This window comes from Sturnus vulgaris, chromosome 18, assembly GCF_052056855.1.
Source record: "Sturnus vulgaris isolate bStuVul1 chromosome 18, bStuVul1.hap1, whole genome shotgun sequence".
Taxonomy (NCBI): Eukaryota; Metazoa; Chordata; class Aves; order Passeriformes; family Sturnidae; genus Sturnus; species Sturnus vulgaris.
This window is the reverse complement of record NC_142260.1, coordinates 213,166-236,654: the sequence shown is the minus strand read 5'-3', so window position 1 is coordinate 236,654 and position 23,489 is coordinate 213,166. Positions and strand designations below refer to the sequence as shown.

Genomic DNA, 23,489 nt, shown 5'->3' with positions numbered 1-23,489 from the left:
GCTGCTTTCGCAACAGAAAGAGGAAAAGCTGACTCTGAGCCTGGAGGAGGGTTTGAACACAGTGTATCTTCTTGGCCCAGCAATAAACAATTACTGCACATGCACACTGGGAAACAGAAAACACTGACGGGGGCCCGGAGACCGTTTCTTGCTTTGTACATTCTGATGCAGTTAAGATAAAAAGCAACCCCATACGGTTGCCCCTTAACGGTAAATATGTATGAATGCAAGTTATGTTCCACAAACATTCCAGAGTTTTGCAATCGAAGAAAGTCAGACTAAGGGGATGATGTAAATTCCCAGCTTGGGCACAACAGTATTTATTTCTTAATCTGGGAAAGAACAGTATTTTAAGTACACGTGCAATAATACATTTCAGGAGTTTTGCCAAGTATGGAATATATACTACCAGTGACCTCGGGCTTACAGACATAGAGAATGACTGGAAACCTGTCTCCTTTCAAGAAGCAGATTGAAAATGCAGGTATTTATCTGGAGTAAAACTGATTTGCCCATGATGAAATAACATGATACATTTTTCTTTGAAAAAAAAAAAAAAAAAGAAAATACCACCACCAGTTTCTATTTAAAGCTGCTCCAGGCTAAGCCCCCTTTATTCATCTCTGCTTTTCAAGGGTCTCTCCTACTACCAGTGACCCACAAAAACCAAAGCTGTGCAACTGAGGCAGTTTCTGTTTCAGTAATTTCTGAACAGAAGACTGCCTCATTTCACAGTCCCTTCACCCTACTTGTATGAGATGAAAACAAACTCATCCAGAATAGGAAACATTCATTTTCCAACTCTTCTTCAGACAGTAAACTCTCACTCTTTATTGACAGCGAAGTTAGTTGGAATGATAAAACACAAGCTCACTTTAGACAAATCTGAACACACACTTCCCATTGTTACCTGTAGGGCCCTTCGGACATAATAATTTTTTTTAAAAAGCTCCAATTAGAATTATGACTTACTGTTAAAAGAAAACAATAAAAACCCCAACCGTCAGTCAAAGTTAACCGAGTGTACAAAACTCCCACGAAGTAAGAAAGAGACTGATGTATACACAAAATACACCAAGTGGATAAAGTGGAACCATAGGGAGGTAAGCCAGGCACATTCTCAGAAATCCAGGAATTCCACTGAGGAAGGCGAGAGGAACCCTTGGTAGGTAAGGGTGGCAGCAGCAGCTCATCTGGCAGGGAAGAGAACAGGCATCAACACCATCTGCTAGGGACCTGGCTCCCAGCCCAAGTCTTACTGTGAGAGCATGGGCTGTTCCTGACAGCACTGATCCTTCTATTGCCAATGGCAGAATCTAAACCCCAGAAGCTTCAAAATTTTCTGGTTTAGGAATAGTTCTGTATTGGGTTTTCCAGAAGTAACACTGGCTGAAAGCCTGATACTCTTTGTCTCCCTAGAACTTCCCTTCCTCTAGGGAAGTAACCAGCCCTCCACACCCAAGTTTTTCTTGCAGACAAGATGAAATAGTCTGCAGACTGCATCTCTCAAAAGTCCAAACTCAGTCTTATTTTAATGAAAAGCATTGTTTTGCAGCACTACAAGCGCTGCAAGACTACATAAAAAGATTCCTCACAAAGCAGTATTTTCACATCATCTTACAATAAAATTTTCAATTTTAATTAAATTTAGTTCAAATTAATGCATTACTTTATTTAAATGATATTTGTGAAAACTGAATATTGACCAGACATCACAGCCTTCTGCTTAAAATGAGTCAGACAGTGAAGGGGTCAAAACTAGAAGCTTAAAAAGAAACTCATTCAAAAATGTATTAAATGCAGGAAGAGTACAAAGCATTTCAGTAAACGAGATATAAAAGCTAAGTGATTTTGTGAATCTTTGTATTCAACCAGGTATGCAAAAAGACTTATGCAAACCATCAGCTTTTAAAAATATTCTTAAAATAAGTCCTCTCACTTTCCAAAATGTCAGAATTAACTGTGGAATTACCAAAGTTGACCTGGACTTCAAGAAAACCTTTTGACACTGTTTCCCACGATGTTCTCCGGGAGAAATTGGCTGTTCATGGCTTGGACATGTCCACTGTTCACTGGGTACAAACCTGTCAGGATGGCTGAGTGGATTCCATCCCGCTGGCAGCCGGTACCAGCGGTGTTCCCCAGGGCTCCGTGCCAGCCCAGTCCTGTTCAATCCCTTCAGCAATTTTCTGGAGCAGGGATGGAGGGCACCCTCAGGCACTTTGCAGACACAGCAGGCTGGGTGGCAGTGCTGCCCTGCTGGAGGCCAGGAAGGCTCTGGGCAGGCTGGACCCAGGGGCTGAGGGTCAGCCAGGCCCAGAGCCAGGCCTGGCCTTGGGCCACAACAACCCCAGACACGGCCACAGGCTGGGCCAGAGGGGCTGGGAACCTGCTGGGCACTAAAGGACCTGGGGGGGCTGGTAACAGCAGCTGGACATGAGCCAGCAGTGCCCAGGTGGCCAAGAAGGCCAAAGGCATCCTGGCCTGGGTCAGCAGCGGTGTGGCCAGCAGGGCTAGGGCACAGATTGTCCCTCTGTACTGGTGAGGACACATGGCGAGCACTGTGTCCAGTTCTGTGCCCTTCACTGCAAGAAAGACACTGAAGGGCTGGATTGAGTGCAGAGAAGGGAAATGGAGTTCATGCAGAGTCTGGGGCACAAGTCCTGTGAGGAGCAGCTGATGCAGCTGGCAGTGTTTGGCCTGGAGAAATAGAAGCTCAGGGGAGACCTCATTGCTCTCTACAACGGCCTGAAAGGAAGCTGGAGCCAGGGTGGTGGTGGATTTCTTTTTCCCAAGTAACAATGGATAGGACAAGAAGAAATGGCCTCAAATTGCTCCAGGAGACATTTTCATTGGATAGCAGGAGACATTTCTTCACCAAGAGCACTGTCCTGTACTGGAATAAGCTGTCCAGGGAAGTGGTGGAGTCACCACCCCATTGAAAACCCATGTAGATGTAGCCCTTTGGGACATGGTTGAGTGGTGGGATTTGGCAGTGCTAGGCTAATAGTTGGAGGGCTGGATCTTCAGGGTCTTTTGCAATTGAAATGACTGATTTGAATTCCACTGTCCTGAGGTTTGCTGGAGTATCACAACTGATGTTTATGGTCACAGTACACAAACAGGTATGGGCAATTTAGAAATATTGTGCTTGTAGTTCAAGAGCAAGTTCATTTAACAAGTTTGTCTATTAATCAGCATTTTTAACCATGAATCCACTTTAAAATATTTTCCTCCCATTTTAAGATTTGGCTTAGTTAATGTATTTCAAATAGGCAAGGTCTGTCCATATAAATTAAGAAGGGGAAAAAACCAACGGGTACCATAACACAAACTTCTACAGCAACAGTAAAGGTAAATGTCATTTACAGGTAAGTTAAACAAGTGTAGGCTTAGGTACTTCTCAGGAATAGTTTTCTCATGTTTCCAAACAAAGAAACAAAAAAATTGTATATACCACAGTTTAATACTTAGGGGCTCATATCCCTGAACACTTAAGTTATGGACTCAAAATAAATTCAGCAATTTTCATCTTGGCAATCTGTGAGCTTAATTTCGAGATAAATACTGGCTTGTTTTGATCTATGTTCTACACAGTTCAAAAGCCATCTCCAAAGGAATAACAAAGAACTGTCACCACTTCCAGGTCAGATACCTGCCAGATGGAGACTGGCTTAGTATAACTGAACTTTTAGACAGGAGTTTGTTATTTTTAAGGGCCTGTGAAATTTAAGAGGCACTTGAATATACAGTCATTACAGTATAAAATGTTCTCATAGTTCTCCCAAGTTGCTTTCTATGCTTGCTGAGACCACAAAAACCGGTCACACCTTTCCAACATGGACTGAATCAGCGCTCTGAAATTAAAGCAAAGGGAAAAAAAAAGTCAAACAGTAAAAAAAGCTAACAGAAAGAACAACAGTTTGCTTTTTAAAGGGAAGTTTGTAAAAAACATGATTGCATTTCAGGAAGTAATATCCTGACATCATCAATCACACCTTTGCAAGGAATAGTAGAGATCAGAGTGTGTACAGGTCTCAGCAGGACAGATCTGTTTCAGAGAATCTCCTTCACATACACCTTTAATGTATGATCTCCTGTTTCCTCAATTTAAATTTTAAAATGTCTATATTGCAAAACACACAGTTCTTAGATAATAGGAAAACTTTCAGATGAATCTAAAACCAAAGGTCAAAATGTGAAGCACTTTATCTTCTTGTTAACTGAAAAGAAAGTTTAAAGCACTGAGGAGATCCAAAAAGAATAGTGTGGATTTTCTGCTGACACACCTCTTACCTCTGCCTTTTCTCAGCGATTCTCAGTATCTCACAGACACCAGTAAACCTCTCAGACAATTCTAGTGTCAAGCCACACTCCTGCAAGAGAGGCAAGGCATGATTTGGGCCGATGGCCTTGGCCAGCAACAGAGCGACATTTTCCACAGTGATGCAGTCTGGGCAGCTCGGGCCTCCGTTGCTGACAGCATTCCCATTCTGTGGGCTGTGGTGGTGGAAAGCTGTGCTGTGATTCTGTGCAAGATGCAGAACAAACTTCCACTCTTCTATGGTCTCTGGAATGGAACCTAGATATAAAATGAATTTGTTACATTATTTGTAAAACCAGGATTATTCTAAGACTACTATTTAAACTATATCTGTACTTAAAAGGGAAGCTAGCTATTCTATTTTACTCTGAAGATTTTAGGAAACTAAGCATTATAAACAAGCAAATTGTGCACAGAAATGCACTACCCTGACTGACTCAGTGTAAAGATTCAGTGGTGAACCCACATAGCTTCACAATAGTTCAGTACACAAGGCTTTGGATTAAGCCAAGAGACAAAGCTTTGTTCATCTTAGGGCTGGAGTGAATTTTCTTCTGAGTTCTGCCTTGTGGTACAATGCTTTGCTCACCCTAACTTCGGGTATGTGCACGTGTAGTGGTGGAGTTTTGTTATGTGCAGGAAAGCTTCCTGCTCCTCTGTCTACAACACCAAGGTTAGCTTTTACTCCCAACTGATAAACAAATCAAGATTCTCTAACTTTTAAGCATTTTCTAGCACAACTGATTTCACAAAGCACAGCAAGAAGATACAAGAGTATAATACCCATTTATATGTTTCAATTATGCTGTACTACACATAGGGCTACAAAAACACTTCAAAAAATAGAAGTTCAACTCAGCTTTGGGCAAACTTTATAAGGGGCAGTTCCTACATTACAGAAGTATATTTACACAGCTTAAGAATCACTAACCATCTTCTCCATTCAACAGGCTCAAATCATCCAAATGAACAATATTAGTAAAGGCTTCCATTCTTCTATCCAGCTCCAGACAGAGAAAAAGATATCCAGGCCAAAATCTTGAATAAGAGAGTAAAGATTTCAGGAATCAAATATTCAGTTCAAACCAAAGTCAAGAACAATCACATGCTGATTTAAGTATCAGTAAGGACAAAAGCAATTAAATTTAATGAATGTCAGAAACAGAGTAGGGACATGAGGAATACCTCCCATTTGGCACATTAAATTGGAAATTCAATATTCACCCTCAAAAAAGGAAAGGTTTTTTAAAAAAAAAACCTGTCCAAAGAAGAAACAGATACAAATGTAAATGACCCATCTTCTCAGGGTCAGAATACCCACTAACCAAATAGCAAGAATTGCCAAGTTTTCTCCTTACCCATGTGATTTACATATGTCAGCCATCTTCTCTTTCATAACAAAATCAGCTGGGAGTTTAATCAAGAGCAGAATGAGCTGGCTGTAGCCCCAAGTAAACAAATGTGATCGTGGCCTAGAAGATGAGAAATTCAGTTTTAAAGTATTATTGATTTTCTTCAGAACATTGTGGCTGATTTATGAAAAGAGAGGAGGGAAAAAGAATGAAACATCATATGCAGTCTCAGTAGAGCAGTCACTCTGAAAGGCATTGCAAATAAAAGTTATTCAATCCTTTGGTTGTTTCTGCTGAACTCTGCAAAGTGCTCCAAAGAGTCAGGGATCCAAACTTTCACACAAAATCTAACCTAAAACCAGACCTGTTAAGTCTTTCTGCTGCACTCTTGGGTGAAACCCACTTTACCTGGGATTTCCTTCCTCATCCACAGTGTTTGTCCTTTGTGGAGCATCATGAGAAACTGCCAAGCACAACCAATCCAAGCGTACAGATTCTGGCTGCAGAAGAGACCTAAGGAGAAACGGCCTGGAAAACAAAGTAGACGCTAAAAAAAAAAAATCCTAGCAGTTTTAAATATATCAGATATGGAGAAGCAGAGATTGTGTATGAACAAATTAACAACAACAAAACAAAACCAAACCCAAGAAAAAAAATAAACCAGGGGGATGTAAAATTAAATACGGAAAAGCCTACAATTATTTATGTCTCTACAAACTAGGCAACCACAGAAAAATCAAGTTTTCAGGTTGAGTTCCCCCAGATTTGGCTTTGGGGTTTCTTTTGGGTTTTTTTGGGGGATTTGGTTTGCTTGAGGTATTTTTTAAATGCCATCTAACCCTGGTATACTGAACTGAAGACATAGGAACAAAAGAAGTCAATTCCATTAAAAGTATTATTTAGGAAATCCCTTTTAAAACTAGATACTAACCTAACAAAAACTCTAATCTAAGACCAGCTACAAGTCATAGGATTACTTGGAACCTAATGCTTAAGAACACCAAAGAAACACAAAAAATGGTTCCCCAAAAGCCAAAACAAAACAAAAAAATCCTCCACACAGCTACATGATGAAGAGAGCAGACAGATGAAAAAGATTCTACATTCCCCTCACCTTTTATCCTCTGGCTTTGATTTCACCAGACTATCCAAATATGCTAAAAAGTGAGCTGGATCATTCCTGCAAAGCTGTTTAATATCAGAAGGTAAAATAGATGGGTGGAACTTGATCAAGGGCCGAAGGGCTGTTTCCCCAAATTTGTCATAAAGTCTGGAGAAAGAGAGAATAAAAACTAATTTTCAGTACCAAACAGCAAAATTTTTTTTCAAGATTATACTGAAAGGTGATCTCTCTAAGAGATTCCAGAAATCTTCATGACATGGTAAGTGAAGCAATTCCTGCCAGGAAGTTATGAAAAAGAAGATTTAGGTACAAACCTTTGAGCATGTGCCAGCAACAGTGGGCTGCCATCCCATGGCCCCAGGTCATGCAGCAGCTTCAGTATTTTCAACATGTCTTTTTCATTTTCCATTGCTAAAGCCACTGGACTATGACAAGTTAGTTCTAAAATAAATCAGTTCACAAGTTATAAGATTTGGGCAATTTTTTTTCTTAACGTTTCCTGCTCCTCCTTTCATCCTTCTGCTGAACAACAGCTATCACTGCTTTCATGGGAAGTTCAGCACCCATCTCAGTCCTGATAAAATGTATTAATCTCCAGGCACAAGTGCAATCCAACTAAGAAAAAACGGGGAATGCATACACGACTTTCACTTCTAAGGCTCTCAGAATCCAGACAGTGAAGAGATTCGCAAATAATCCCCAAGAGAAGCACTAACACCAAACACCAACACTCAAAGCAAGATTCTGTTGTTTAGCTGCTTTCTGCTGGAGCAAAATCAAGGCTAAGGCTTTAGTTCGCTCTTGAAAGAAATACGTAAGGGAGAGGCTGAGTGCAGAGAACAAAAGAGTTCTGTTTTCTAATATCATCATGAAGCTTTGGTTCAATAAAATTAAATTGGCGTCAAAAAGATCAGAAAGTATTTCTGTGGAAAAGGGAAGCCTTAAGTGATCACAAGCCACTCATCTGCATAGAACCATTTACTCCATTCAGTATTGTTTCATATTAACCACATTCCTTTACAAGCTGAATCTTCCAGTGCAACTGCTGAAGCCATTGCCCTTTCTTCTGCCTTGTTTCTACACACTTGTGATTCTAATTATGATGCTTTTGCTCTTAGAAGCTGATATGTTTGTTTGTAAACAGGCTGGGATCACTACAGTTCAATCAACAAGGTCCATGCAAACTAACAGGTTCAAAGTTGCAGAGTGGGAGGACAGCAGTCTCTCTCCAAGGAGCCAGCAGTTTGGGTTTTTTTTAAGAAATCACAGGTTATTCTGAGTTGAAAGGGACTCACAATGATCATCAACTCTTAAGTGAATGGTCCATATACAACTTGAACCCACAATGCTGGGATTATTGGCACTATGTCCTAACCAGCTGAGCTAAGTTCTTCCTAAGAAAAGTATTTGGGGGAAAAACAACCAACCAAACAACCCAAAACCAGAACAAAAACTACCACACTACACCGGCAGAAGGAAAATCTGCAGACACAACATTGGGAGTGTCTTCAAGGCTTTTTCTTTTTTTTCTCCCAAACAAACAGTCCTATTTTCAGTTTAAGAAGCAATACAATGTTCATTATTTACCTTTCAATCCTGCAATGTATGTTTCCCATATATGAGGGCTGGTGGCACACGTAGTTATAATACACTGCTTTACTCTCGTTAAATCCAAAAGGAAGAAGAAGCTTCGCATAAACCTACAAGCCAGGGTCCCTGAAGCTGCTGGTGGCAGACTCGTGTCAGAGCTCTCCTCAGCCTCCCCACTCCCAGAGGAAAAGACACGCAGCTCAAAGCACAGAGTGCTCAACTCCACCAGATCTTTCAGAACATCAGCTTCGATGGCACACGGAGGAGACACCTGAAAGCCACAGCCCAGAGGCCCTGTCACATCAGAACCATTTTCACACATGGTTTTGCTTGCACAGGTTTCATCAGGATTTTCCTTTTCAATGCAGTCTTCCAAAATACCATTCTGCTCCTCGTCTACTGGGTCTGTGTCAGCTGGAGCCACTTGCAGGTTTTCCTCCAGGATTGCCCTCTGCTCTTCAGCACACACAGTCTTGCTCTTCTTAACAGACAAAGCAGAATGCTCCTTGCTGAATTTTTCTTCTAGATAGACAAGCCATTCCTGTAAGACCCTTCTCATACACTGAGGCTCTAACAAAACCAAGGGATCCTGGAGCCTGGCTCTGCAGCATAAAAAAGAAGTTTCCTAAGTTTAACTATTATAAGATATCACAAGTGCTTTGTGTAACTATACTCCTACACTCCTTGACTTGGAGTCAGTTGTTGGGTTTTTGTGATTTTGAGTGCACCAAACAGAATTTAGGCTATTTCACACTGTCTACATTTGATCTCAGCAAATTTTGAGCTCCCTAGGATTTCTTTCAAAATGAATTTTTGTGATTTTGATTTTTTAAAACTATGCCTGTACTTAAGACAAAGGGATAACACTAGAAGAGCTTTTAGTGAGTTTTACCAGGTTTTAAAAAGAGGAATGAAATAATTCACCAAACAAGATCCTTTCAGGTTATGTTTATAGACATTTACAGCATCACTCTTACACGCACGTAAAACGAATGAAATGAAAAATTTTAAAAACCTAATCATTTTTTTCTGCCAAAGCCCAACATATGTGTAGAGTAAAAAGTTTGTCTGCTTACATAGTTTCTGCTGTTGCAGCCTTGAGATCTTTCAGACGGTCCTCCTCAGGAAGCTGGCAATTCTGGTGTTCTGACCTAGAAAATAACATTCATCTCAGTCTTATCTAAACTATTAACTTTAATAATTTAAGTGAAGATTTCCTGAAAAATTTCCTCAACACTAATTCCTTTATAAAACATAAAGCTTTCACTTGCAAGAAGGAACAGCTCAACAGAAATTAAGGATAAAGTGGACACAAAGAGAAACACATAATGCTATTTTTGTGGCTTTCTATAATTGCTTCTACTTCAGCTGCAGTAGATTTCTGCAGGTTCTGAACAAAAACTGTACCATGCCACTGTATGAAAGTTAGTCCAAAACGGTAAATTAGCACTGAAATATGAAATTACTTAGCTCTGTGGTCATTGCCTCATCAGCCCTAAGAAAGGAGTTGGGAGAACAGCTGAAACCTACCAAAGGAATAAAGGCAGCTGGAAAAACCTAATGCCAAGTTCCTCTGCTTGAAAGAGTTTTTCCTTCGGTTGCTATCATCAGGACATCCAACAAATACTACTGCTAAGAACATGTGATTTTGCACTCACTCTTTTTCTTCCTGGGGAGATGCTACTGGATTAAGAGGTAGTTCTGGCAGCTGCTCATCATCCTTTGCTTCATGCTTCCCTCTAGATTCAGGACTTATATGAAGTGTGCCAATCTTTTCTGTGGTTTTGCGTACAAAGCTGGAAACACTAGGAATCACAAGTTCAAACATTTAAAATCAGAAGCTGAGAAGCAAACAAGCAAATCAAGCACTCTTTTCATTCAAATCATCTTTTCAGAGACTTTGTAATCTGAAGAACTCTTGAGAAAAGGATGAGAGCAGTGATGACCAACAGGAAAAAAAACTTATTAAGAACCTGCTCAAAATTCATACTCCAGTCATGATCATGTTTTCATCACAAAATAGAAACCTGAAGTATTTAACACTCCTGCTGGAGAAGAAGGATCATATACCAACCTGCTACAGATTTTGACATGTATTTTTAACTTGTATGCAAAAAAATGCAGATTGGCTACACTGCATTTTAAAGCTTTTAAACATAAAACATCTCTATGTCACTCTTGGTGGTAAGAAACCACTTTACAATGCTTCAAATTAATTCTTCAGATTACAAAGTTCACCAATAACATCCTTGTCACTGAGCAGTCCCTATTCATTAAAGTATTTTATTAAAGAGAAAGCTTAATGAACATACCAGAACTCTATTTCTACCATTGCCACAAGGAGAACTATGTCAACAAGTTTTGAACAGAAAAATAAGCTTCCTGCTTTCTGCTCTAAAACAAAACAAAACCAAAAAAAATCCCAAGAACTCCAACCCAGTATCTTTTACTATAACTAGGTATAGCAAAAGTTAAAATTCACTGCAGAAGGCAGAGAGGATTCAAATTTAGCAAAACAATTGGATTTGAAAGTATAGAAGGATTAAAGCTAAACTTTTAAAAATTAACTGTAAATATGGTAGTATTTTATTTAATGATCAATTGCATGCAGCAAATACTTGAAAATGTGTCTTTCATTATTAGCAGAAACACTTATTACTAGTAAAGTCCCCAAGGCTGCTTTTGGTTTAGAAAAAATTCAAAACTGCTTGTACTTCTGATGTTTATTCTGAGATCCTCCCACTGCTGATAGCAGCTACAATTCTTTCTTGCAGGACATGATTGACGTGACCAAGGGAAGGCTGGGCAATTTCTCAGACCATTGCTAGGCCAGAGACATTTTAGCTAATTAACATACAGCACTTTTATAAAAATTTTAAGTGATGTATTTAACTCCACCTCCTTTGTATTTGTACACCCACCCCCTCATCCCCCATCTTTAAAAAAATAAAGTTTTAAAATACCACTGTGATTTACACATAAAATGGATACAGATCTAATTGCAGCAGGTGTAGGCTACCATTATTCCAGAAGTGTTTGGGAAATCAATTAGATTCACTGATAAGTTCATGTGGAGATACAACAGACCACTCTGCAAGTGTCTTTTAGCAATATCTACCTGCTTTGAAAATTTCAGTGCTTGCCCCCAAGCAACATAAGAAGCCTTCCCCCTAAGATCCAGGAAGGCATAATCACAAGACAATATTCAGTAAGTTTTCATTTCAAAACAAACCACAACTAGAGTTTACAGGGTAACAGTAAACATTCCTAGACATTTAACAATTATTAACTATTTAAAACTGAAGTTGAAGTCTTGGCTCCACTGAAGTTACCAGCAGCTCTTTGTATCTTCATGAGAGCCAAGATGAAGATTTAAACTGCCTGGCAAACCTGACTGCACCTCTGGTGCTCCAGTTCAGGTGTTCAGACTATGAACTAAACCACACACTGCTACAAATCCAGGGGACAGAAGAGGGCAAGATGCAATGGATGAGTGAACCTGCTGCATGTTTTACCTTTCTTTGACAGCTTGGAGAGAGACGAGAGGAGATGGGGAACGGAATGACAAAGGAATACTGAATGGGAGAAATGTCTCATTCCGGTCAGCGTCAACCACCACAGATGCATGAGATACGTTCTCTGACAAATGGAATTGAAATAAAAAGTCATGAAACAGTGGCCTGGCAAAAAAATGGAACAGTGAAATGAACAGCAAGTCACTAATATATTAATGGATAACCTGCCCACCGTGCTTTCCTTTTAATACTCAAATTTCAAGTGCTGTTTTAATACTGACTTTGAACCTAGTGAGTCTGCTTTATTAATTGTGTTTTGGCTTTATAGCAAGGCAAACAATGATCAACTACAGAATGAAAACTATCTTCTAAGATTAGACTTACAGTCCATTTAAAGGACAAAACCTTGATCTAATCCACCGAGTTATTTATACATCTAGGAAAATTAAGTATTGTAGCATACATCAATTCACAACTGTTTGTAAAGTCAGTTGTGACCATGATTTCCAAAATCTAAATCACATGTGAACAGATATACACAAGCCACGATTAGGGTATAACTCACCCTCTTATTTGAAAGGATTTAAAAAATCTAAGTGAGCCCACAGCTCTCTGGCTTTTGATAAGAATGACAGTAAATACAGTCCTTTTCTCTCCTACATCCCTAACAGTATTTACAATGTGCTTTGCTTAATAATCTCCTGGTACAAGCCCACACTGTATCTTTAAGTGATGTCAACAACAAAAAAGGGATCACTTTAAGTCAGGATGACACTGCAGTTTGCAACAGTCAGCAGTAACCACAGTGTTGAGAGAGGAAAAGATGCTTCACTGTTACAGAAAATATACCATCAGAATCCCTCTTGACAGTCCCTAAAGGTCACAACTAAGTTTATAATTGGTGGTAAATAAGGCTGCCTTTGTTCATTATGCAGACTAGAAACCTAAAAACTCATTACCTCTTATGTCATTGTGAGCAGGGAAACACTAAGTCCATTTCTTTCAAATATCAAATCAAGTACTCGTGCTTCAAGAAGCATCTAGAACTTCTCTACCAGGAAATAATCAGCAAATTTGTCATCTCTTGTGGAACACACAGAACCTTTCTATCTTCTGATATTCAAAAATTAAGTCATCTGAATTTTGACTTTTAGTGCTGGAAATTATGCACTTCAGAGTTCCCTCACTTGTTTTTATGGCGATGTAGGTAAAGAAGCACATGTACACCTAAGTGTATGTTAGTCAGCAGGACAACACTACTGACAAGTAGGGAGCTAAATACCAATTCCTGCATTCGCCCTCCCCAGTGTGGGTTCTTCCAAAGCATCCAAATTCCCTCCATCCTCAACTGGCACCTATCCTTGCAAAGGCTATAAAATAGCCTTTTTATAGGAAAGCCTCTCTACCATATCTAGAACTAAGGCAGCCGCTCATCATCCCAGGTTTCTGCATCCCCTCCCAAACCCAACCAGAGCATCAAACAAGACCCATTAGTCTCACTCTAGCTTAAGTCCACTGACAGACATCTGTCAGGAAATAAAAAAGCTCCCTGCATGGGCTAAATGTTAGTTATTAACAAATCTAGCACCCTACACTAAAGTTTACACGTGTCAGAGGTAATCCCCTGTACAAAGGAAACCCTGCAATAAAGTTAAGAACGCTTATCAGAACACTTCTGCCTTCCCTGAAGAAATATAAACCAGAATCCAGCTTCAGAAATTCTCTTCTGTAGCAAATGCTACAAAAGGATACTGGCAGCAAACAGATCTTGTTTGAAACTCAATTGACACTGGCATAGAAGGAATTTTAGCATTAGTGTTCAATTACACATGGAGAGGGGGAAGTTGGAATGAAGTCCATGCTTGGTAAAGCCCTCTGGACCTTTTGTTTTGTTTCACTGGGTTTTGTTTGCTTTTAAGCCTGGATTTCTGTGGAGCTAGCTATTCAACCCAATGTTTCAGGAAGGATTTTGACTAGAAGGTGACCGTTTAAATTGATCAAATTACACGTATTAATAATTAATAACTTGATGGTAGAAAATAACACAGAGCCAATCGAGTTGAATTCTTGTAGAATAAACAAAAACATTCAACAAACATGTTCTCATTAAGAAACATTACCAAGTTCTAGCTGCTCATCTTCATGGTGTACAGGAAATTCTTTAAGTCTCTCATCTTCTGAGAATGTTTGACTGTGGAGGGAACATGAGTCTTCATCTGACTGACTGCCCCTTCGACTGATAACACGGTAGATTCCAGAGTCTAAGACACTGAAGCTTTCCTGTCAGACCAAGGAGGGGAGTTAGACATTGGGTGAGTTCTAATTCCTTGTTCAAATTTCTGCAATGAACACAACCAACTGTCCCCACACAAATAACCTCAGAGCATTTCCTGATTCACTGCCTGGAAAACTCCTATTTAACAGAGTACTTTTATCATATCCAGAATGGAAAAGGACACAGATGCCAGCAAGTGTGCAGTTCAGTGACTTTGAAAAGATGTGTATGATGCAATTGCTTTTAGGAAAGCAGCCTGTGGAACAACCGGTGTATTCGATGCAAGGCAAATCTCACATCAGCTTTAGTCCTCTAGTCAAGGCTGTCACTTCACCCCTTTGTAGCTGAATACCAAGAATCTGTATTCCTTCTGCTGGTCAGCCACACCCAGCTAGCACAATTACAGACCCTGCAAAACTATTCAGTTTCAGGACCAACACACATTTTTCTGCTCATCACAGGTTTACATAATTTACTTTAGCAGTGGCTAAAGTAAAACTTGAAAAAGCAAACCTTGTCTACATTAAGATAGTATTTACATTACCTGGCTTTTTAAACTTTGCTTTTAAACACTGTTAAAGTGAAAGCAGGAGCTGATATTGTATTAACTATGAAATATTTCCCCTTTCTTGAAAAGTAGCTGTATTTTTATTAGAAATATGCTTTGTTTTTTTTGATCTTTCTCCTTAAGCTTCTTAGAAGTGTGACAATTTTTAAAATAGGGCTAAGATAGTTCTAAGCACTCAGACATTCATTTTCATCATATAAAACTAGAGTTATAACCAAGACTATCTTTACCAAAGCACATTAAAACATTAATTAGAGCTGTGGAAAAAGCCATCTTCGTATGAATCATTGTCCACATCTCAGCCATTAGCCCTAAAATAATATCTGAAAGAGGCAGAGATCTGAGAGCTTACAGAATGCATAGTGGTGTTTCCTACCTCTTCACCCCACCTAGTTTTAGAATGCAGCATTATGAGCTGTAGTAGATAGGGTAGAAATGAAAGCTTCATCTTCCAAGTGAGCAACAAGTTGACTTTAAGCCATAAAGATAAAGCCTGTAAATAACATTTTCGGCGCTACCAATACACATACATGAGATGAAATACTGCTCCTTCTACTGCTGCATGCAGAATCTAGAGGTTCCAACTTTGAAATTAGTTCTTCCAGTTGCACAGTGAGATCTTGCTGGGTTGAAGCATCCAGCTGAGACTTCAAGTGCTCCAGCTTGTCTAAAGGCAAATTTTTTCTTGCCTAAAAGCACCCAGTGAAACAGAAGCATTATTATTTTTAATGCACATGTGAAAACAAAAGATACCATATATGCAGGATGATTTTCATCCTTAAAGTATAATGTTTAGACGACTTTAAAAACTCCAACAAAATGGATCTCATTAACCATGAAATTTAATGGAAGGAGGGACATGAACGACAGTGAAGTTGTACTGCACATTTAGAAAGAGCTATTTACTTACTCTGCAAGAAACAATTGAATTTTGGAAGAGACAAGAGACCCTGGCAGCAAGGGCCCAGAATCCTCTTCTCATCAGACGCTCTATGCAGCGATCAACCAGCAGAAGGGAGAGGTGTACAACTTTCCCATTTGTATGCAGACAGAACAACTCACTCTTGTGAACTGCAATATCCTGAATATCTGCAAAACACACACAGCAATACCTGAAGGATTGAAGTGTTTAATCAACATTCCTTTCTGTCCCTGAAAGAAGACAAAAGCATATTCCTGCCTGATTGCAAATGAGTGCAAAGCACGAGGGGCGTGGGGAAAACAAACGCTGAGGAGTGTTGATCTAGCACCTAATCACTATAAAACACAGTGTCAAAACTTTCCAGAGTTGCAGTTCTAGAAAACATTCCCAAAATACACTAAATTACCAAAAAGTTTCCTCTTGCTCTAGATGAAAAATTAAAGCCTGATAGAGATGACAAATACATAATTGTTAGCTTAGAAATGGAAGGAAAATATTCACAAATTTGGCCCTCCAGAAGTCTTCAAATGCAGTACTTATACTGTATGCAAACACTCCACAACAAACGTTGCAAACTTAACACCAAAATGGGGAGAAGGAGAAAGACTGACAATAATTGTAGGACTCTGCCTGTAACCATACACACAACTGTTTATGAGGGTTCACTCATCTGCCAAATAAAAATATTCCCTGTATGCAATTTAGACAGGTTTTAGGAAAAAACACCAGGTTTTAAACTTTCAACAGCCAGATTATCCTTCACAAGACACCTGACAATGAGCCTGAGTAAAGAGAAAAAAGGACACTGCAGGTTAATCACCTGTATTTTAACTATTATATTTTGTGAGTCACCCTACACTGCGTTCTGTTTCTCAAGAAGCATTTTTTCACATCTCTGGCAGGAGGGTTGGTTGGGGGAGGCAGGGAGATGGTTAATATTTAAGGATATACCAGACCGATGACAAGTATTTTATAAATATTCTGCAATCCAGCTGCAGAAATTGAGCTTGAAAAGCTTACATGTTAGGCAAAGACTTCAGGAACGACCAGTGTAACAGACAATGTTACAAAGCAAAGTTTAAGAAACTTTAGTTTACCTTTAACTTCACTCCAGAGTAAGACTTGAACGCTTTGGGGAAGAAAAATATAAATGCCTCTTTCTGTCCAGGTCACCACACAGTGCTCACTGCAATCAAAGCAAATGTTAATGAAGCAACAGTCAATCGCGGTAAAATAGGTAAAATTTTAAAAATTTGTAAAATATGCAGGAATGGCACTGGCTTAAGTACAGCAAGTGAGATGTGAGGCAGGTTTAGCATGATACTTGGGAAATTCTTACACAGAAAACTGAAGTTGGTGATATAAATAAGGAGAAGAAAAAAATTTTAAGCCTACTTTATCAACAGGAAGCTATGCTGTCAAATACTCACGTCAAATACAGCAGCTTGGGGAAAGATAAAGATTGTGGAGAGCAGCTCAAACCAGTATAATGAGGATCCTGCCTGCAAAATAAAATTACTATCAAGCATAACTACAATACCATTACTTTCTAAAATTCTTAACCCTTTAAATACATGGCTGGCTTAAATAAATATATTCTCATGACAGCAGCATTTGTTATGCTCACAAAGACATAGCTGCAGAATCAAAGTTTTGGCATTTTTGATAATTACTGGCTACACTTCTTAGAGGAGACTATATTAAGATAACAACTAGGATTAACATTTGACTGAAGGAGGAGTTTATTTCGTCTTTTCAGCCTTAAGGGCGTCCCAAACAAGTTTATCATTGGTAACTCTCATGTTCCTACCTGACAGTTACAACAGGAAGAGGTGGTGATGAGAGCAGCTGCTTGAACTGATGTGTGCTTTGCACTTCCCCATCAAAGTTCACCTCCCACATCCTTGAGCCAGGTCGAGCACAGTATATTAATGGCTGCTGATTCCCACTGTTTTTCCCAACAGGGAAGAAACATGCTCCAAATTCTCCATCTCTCTCTTTATTACCAATCTTCCAGAACTTCTCTCTAGAGGGGAAAAAATACACTTGTTAAGTAAGGCAGCATTAATAAAAGACCTAATGAATTTTATGTTTTTCTTGAATATAAAAAATACTTAATCCCAGGTGCTGAATTGGGTTTTGGTGCTTAAGAAAAAAAATGTTTAATGAAAATTACAAAGCCTGCCCAAAGTTTATACATGACAGGGTGCAGAAATATTCATTAGTTGAAATGAATACTCAGATCAAAGGGTTTTATTTTAGCAGAACCAGTTGTTCAACCTAGTGATGGGAAGGTGTGAACATTCCCAGAAATCATTTCCAATCACATGAAAAGTAAGACAGCGATTATGAACAGCCAGCATGAATTTATGGAAGGGAAATCATGTTAACAGCCCTCTACAACCGAATGACTGGCTGGGTAGTTCAGGGGAGAACAGCAGACGTTGTTTATCTTGATTTCAGGAAAACTTTTGACACTTCTCCTCCCAACATCTTCAGAAACAGACTGAGGGAACATGGGCTAGGGGAAGAAACACTGATGTAATTTCAGAAACTGTGTGTGACTCTGAAGTATTTCAGAAACAAAACAGAACTTGCCTCTCAGTATCACATAAATAAGTGCGGGTAAGTGAAGATATGAGCAGTCTTCCATCCAAATAATCAAGCTGAACCACCCGAGAATCTACAGTGGTTATAATCTGGACAGGAAACATCACAAAAGTAGCAGCAGCCTACAGTTTAAAAAGAAAAAAAAAAAAAAAAGAAAACATGCTGGTCTCCAGTTCAAAGTAAAGACTGTTTCATTATGTTAAAACTGCAAAATTCAGAAAAGACTCATGTACAGTATGAATACATAGCTTAAGAGCAGTTCTTTTCTTCTCTCTACAAAACAAGGCTTCAATGCTCAGAAGCACAGGAGTCTAAACCCTCCTTTCCCCAAAACTACTATTGAAGACTTAAGAAAAAAGTCATATCCCTGTAACATCCTGATATTTCTTTATAAAGGTTTTTTTTTCCTCAAACATTAAGAGAGGGTTTTATTCTTGTTATTATTCTAAGCTTTGTGCTTTTTTTCCAATTCTCCCCATAGGTACATTGAGCTAGCAGATTTATGAAAACAGACCAGAGGCATTAATTGATACAAAAAACTTCTATTGGAATTAGGTTGTTCACAAACTCATCTTCTCTGTTACCCTGCCACAAATTATCCACATACTATTTACTGTACCAGTGTCTCACTTGGCATGGGTGGATGAACAGTCTCAGACTTATGGATAAGAAAACTACTGGGAACTGCATTTGAATTTGCTGTCAGACAGTCACTATTTTTGCCAGCTTAGAGCTGTTTTCCCTTCTTAGGAATATGGCAAAGTGTGTTACCTGAGAAATCCAACAGTCCTGTTCCTTTAACAGGTGTGAACAGACAGAGATTCCATGGGCCTTGCCACTTCTCCTCCCTCTCTTCCCACAGCTGACCTTTCCTCCCTCTTTCTTTAAATGTAATAATGCTCTTGCTACTTTTAATACAATTTTTCCATCAAAATCTTCCAGGAGGGTTAGAAAGTACCTGGAGGAATTTCCAGGTTTTGCTCATTTTTACCAACTAAAAAGAAAGGACCCAGTAGTGCTAAAAGCTAAAGAACACTCAAGGGCTAGAAACCAGGCTGCTATTGCTAACAGGTGTGTCCTTTGCACAACAGAAAAAGGATGTAGGCTCGATGACCACCTACCATTTATTTTATCTAATCCAGGTGTTTAAGGATGAGAGCATCCAGAAAAAGCCAAGAAAAATCAGAGTCTGGGACTGCTCTGTGACCAACAACTGAATTGTGGACTAAAACAAACAGCTGACCCTGTAGTTGGAGTCTAAGGAATTCAATAGGCTCAGAAACACCAAGATCCTTAACTTTGATACTTGTAAATTGCAGGAGATCGACCAGTTTTTAATTCTGAACATTTGAAAGCATTTTCAAGTTGCATTACTCAAATAGATAGAATAAGGATGGGGGAGCTCATGGGCCAGGATTTTTATGGTTGTCTCAAGAGACTGGCTCTTCATCTCAATAGTTAAAACTAACAGAACTTCATCAGCTGGCAAGTCCTGCTCTGTTCCACTTTGCTAAAATAAACAAGAAGATTCCACACATCACCCCCTCTGAATTAAACTCAGTCAAAGTATGCAACATTTTACCTTCCCTTGTTTTGATGTGTTAATCTTGATGGCTGATACTTTTCCCACATGATCTCCTACAAAAACTCGAAGGGCAGCTGTATCCCAGCACAGAGCTGTGACTTTCCTGCCCTTATGCTCAGAGGAAACATAAATCCGTTCTGGCTTCCCACGACGTTCCTGATTCAGCTCCCAGACTACTACAAGGCCTTGGCTACAACAAGTTAAAAAGAGAATACACGTTGAAAATAAGCCTTCTAATGTTTTATCAGTTAATAAAAATGCATTTTCCCAAAGAAAGAGGAAACCCAAGCGAAGCAGCATGCCTGAGAGCTGGTTCTGTTTGAGGCTGTATGCTTTCAAGAAGTATCACACTTAATTCTGGAGAAGAGTAAGTGTCCTTCTTTGCACTGCAACGTATAAGCAGCTTTGTAAGGTTACTCTTACATTTATTACACTTGCCAGTGAGGATGTGGAAAAACATTTAAATGGATTTTAGTAAGCAGAAGTGGCATTAACTATCAATCTCACTCCACCATGTAAATGAAAATGCTTCTTTTCATGCTCCAAGGTCTCAGAAAGATATTTATCATCATAATTTCACACGCATGAGCTCTGCCATAGATGTTCTGTCACAGAAATAATACTTAATCTAGAACAACTATTCCAGTTTAAAAAAAGTTAAGCAAACTGTCTGTGCAGAGAATTATCCTGTAGTGACCTCTACCAGTTAACCTGGTAAGTTAATTCTGTCAGTTCTCAGCAGCTGTCCAAGTCTGAAACTTGAAGCTTCTTAAAAATATTAATCCAATGCTCAGGTTTGTGAGTAGACCACTCACCTGGTGGCAACAGCAACATAGTCTTCATCATGCAAACAACAGGCCACTCGAGAAATGGCACCTTCCTGAAAGCAAGCATGAGAGTAAGAGCAGGTGAAAGTTGGTTTTTGTGTCTTTTCCGGGTTAAGTAAAGGTGGCCTGTCCACCTAGTCTAAATTAGAAATTTAGACCCAAATATGGGTAAAAGAAATATATTGTTCCCATGTATCTGCCCACTGCCCAAGTGATGTTGACAGCCAGCTCAGGTGTATTCTATTTAACAGTACGATGGAACGAGCTTTGCTAGCAAACATATGTACAGGACCAAGGGAAGAGAGGAGTACTCTGGATGCCAAGGCCCGGGCAACCCTCCCCAGCCTAGTCTTAGATCTAGCACCTATAGCAACTCAGAGTTTTTACAGTACCACTTCCCCTGCACTCCTATGGGAAAGCCCACAAACTCACTATCTGCCCCATTCGTAAGATCTTGAACCCTCCAACAAAGAAGTACTGTGCTCAGTTACTGTATCTGTCACATCATCAAAATTTTTATCCTTACTTTGTGAGTGAGAAAGAGTCTTTGCTTCCAACCATCCTTCTGGATAAGGTTCAGTCCTCCTCCTGAGCTGCCTAGAGCCAACCATCTCTTTGACACATCTATGCACGTGCACTGAAGGAATAAAATTCATAATGCATAACCTGGTAAGTTCTGACCACAGTATCTTTTTCTTGCATTATTATGGTGGTTTTTTTAAAGGCTTCATTGTTTGCCAGCTGTGTGTACCACTCCTGAACCACTGGTAGTGAAGATTATTAAGCAGCACTTTGCAATTGGAGTAAGCAGTGTAAACTGTGTCAGGCTGTGTTAAGTACCCACAGCTGCATTAAGGAAACACACACCGAGTAACAGGGTCCATTATCTTTACTCTTTCTTCCCAAAGTACTCCCCCACTAATACAGCATGCACACACCCCAAAAAGAATTAATTAATCCTATGGCTTAATCAAATGATTAGCCAAATAAGGTCATTATTTGAGTTAAAAAAAAAATAAAATAAAAAAGCCATACCTCACAAACTCACCTTAAGACGACTGGAATCCAGCCTGAGTGCAGAAAGCAATGGATCCAAACACTCCAACTCTGCCAAGACATGGTTGTGAGAGTCTGGAATTACTGGCACAGAGGCCATGGATGAACACGACTAATGCTGCTCACTCATGGGTGCTTTACAACTTCAGCTTTTAGCTGCACCTGCTAAAAATAAAGTCCTTGATTAGTTCACTTTTTAGAATTAGAGCTGGTGTTCTATGCTTAAAGAAACCCAAAGTGTTTTCCTACTCAAAAACCAGGCTTCAGTTTGACAAAAAGAGGCCCAAGGGCTGGAAAATGAGACCACTGCTTCATTTATGAGAAGCTTTTTTTCAAGTTCATTACTGAAAACTTAACCTATCAGATAGCCCACCCAGAAATATTTAAACTGTAATTATATTTACATCTGCCTGTGAAACAAGTTAGCATGTACCTACAGAAAACACCTTGTTTTGTGAAAAACCTTTCCCCACAGCATGCAGCCTTGATTTGAAACTAATTTTCTCAAGGAAAACATTTAGCATTGGTATTCTGTAACTGCATCATATTCTCCCCCAAAATTAAATTTAAGGAATATTATGCTCAAGTTATACCAAATTTAGAATTAGCTGCATTTGTGCATTTTGATACAATTATAAGCTATCCTCTCCACAGTATGTCTTCTCCTGCATTCAAGAAATAACACAGAGTGAAAATCAATAATTAAATAACCACTGAAATCGCAATCTCGTATTTTTCCTAAGCAGCACATGCTTTAAAATCATTTCTTACTGAGTTTAAAGCTTAAACCTGCACGTTGCTTAACAAAACCCCAAACCTGTTACACTGCACAGTCAAGTCCCGGAATTTCTAAGTAACCTTTAGTATGCGGTCCCATAAATTAAGGAACTCCCTCCCAGAAAAGCCGTCATAGGGGAAATTTACATTTCCTCAAAAGAAAAGCGAGCACTCACTCTCACCAGGCACTAGGAAAAGGGAAGAGGCACATTCAGCCAACGAAACTAAAAGTTATTTTTTCAAAACTCTCAAAGCGTCTTAAAAACCTTAATGGCCAAGTCTGGCCTCTGTACCCCATCCCGCCTGTGTGGCCCTGAGCTGCGGCTGCCACCGCGACACGGTGTAAGGTAACGATCGCAAAGGGCAGAAGAACGCCGCGAAGCCCTTCAGAAACCGCGGGCAGCGGACGGCAGAGAGCCGGGTCCCGGCCACAGCTGGGGGCAGCCGCAGGCGGCACGGCTCGCCGCCTCTCCCCGGCACGGCTCGCTCTCGCTGCCTCTCCCCGGCGCTGCCGCTCCCTCACCGCGCTCCGCGCCCTCACGGTGCCGCTCGCGCCGCCTCCAAGCAGCGCGCTCACGTGACCCGGGGGAGGGCGGGAGCGCGCGCCCGCTCCGGGCTGCATCACGCGCCGCCCGCGCGGGAGGAGGAGGAGGAGGAGGAGGCGGGGGAGCAGGAGGAAGCGGCGTCACGCGCGCGCGCACCCGCCCGCCGGCCACGTGATGCCGTCACGCGCGCGGCGCCCCCTCCCTCCCAGCGCGCGGCCGGGGCCGAGGGGAGGCCCCTCCCCCGTAGCGAGGCGGCGCCGCCGACCCGGGAGCGCAGCAGGACGGGCCGCTGGGGCCGATGGCGGGAAACGAGCGGGGCCCGCGCGGACGGGTGACAGCGGGGGACAGGCCGGGCCGGGCGCGGCGGGGATAGGGGCAAGGGGGGCGGTGGCGGTACCGTTTTACTGCCGCGTAACTGCC

The 23,489-nt window shown here is 40.4% G+C and overlaps 1 protein-coding gene across 1 annotated transcript; it reads right to left on the bottom strand.

Annotated features, from left to right (window-relative positions):
- Nucleotides 1–287: 287 nt before the first annotated feature.
- HPS5 (HPS5 biogenesis of lysosomal organelles complex 2 subunit 2) lies at nucleotides 288–22,897 on the bottom strand. Its single transcript, XM_088175413.1, has 22 exons — nucleotides 21,740–22,897; nucleotides 21,218–21,328; nucleotides 20,680–20,744; nucleotides 19,862–20,054; nucleotides 18,264–18,401; nucleotides 17,480–17,691; nucleotides 17,100–17,171; nucleotides 16,767–16,855; nucleotides 15,658–15,836; nucleotides 15,278–15,436; nucleotides 14,025–14,184; nucleotides 11,905–12,028; nucleotides 10,048–10,194; nucleotides 9,466–9,540; nucleotides 8,387–8,991; nucleotides 7,114–7,240; nucleotides 6,791–6,946; nucleotides 6,085–6,204; nucleotides 5,683–5,796; nucleotides 5,256–5,362; nucleotides 4,297–4,582; nucleotides 288–3,857 (listed from the first exon to the last, which is right to left on the bottom strand). Exons 1-22 carry the CDS (start codon nucleotides 21,845–21,847, stop codon nucleotides 3,797–3,799), a joined length of 3,408 nt encoding a protein of 1,135 aa, XP_088031539.1. The 5' UTR covers nucleotides 21,848–22,897; the 3' UTR covers nucleotides 288–3,796.
- Nucleotides 22,898–23,489: the final 592 nt, after the last annotated feature.

What these genes read in the sequence shown, in the direction of transcription:
- HPS5 (XM_088175413.1), bottom strand. Translation starts at nt 21,847, where the DNA reads ATGGCCTCTGTGCCAGTAATTCCAGACTCTCACAACCATGTCTTGGCA. An exon ending in GCTGCAACAGCAGAAACTAT is followed by an intron (nt 8,992 to 9,465) that starts GTAAGCAGACAA and finishes TTTATGCTGCAG; the next exon opens with AGCCAGGCTCCAGGATCCCT. An exon ending in ATACATTGCAGGATTGAAAG is followed by an intron (nt 7,241 to 8,386) that starts GTAAATAATGAA and finishes GATTTATTTTAG; the next exon opens with AACTAACTTGTCATAGTCCA.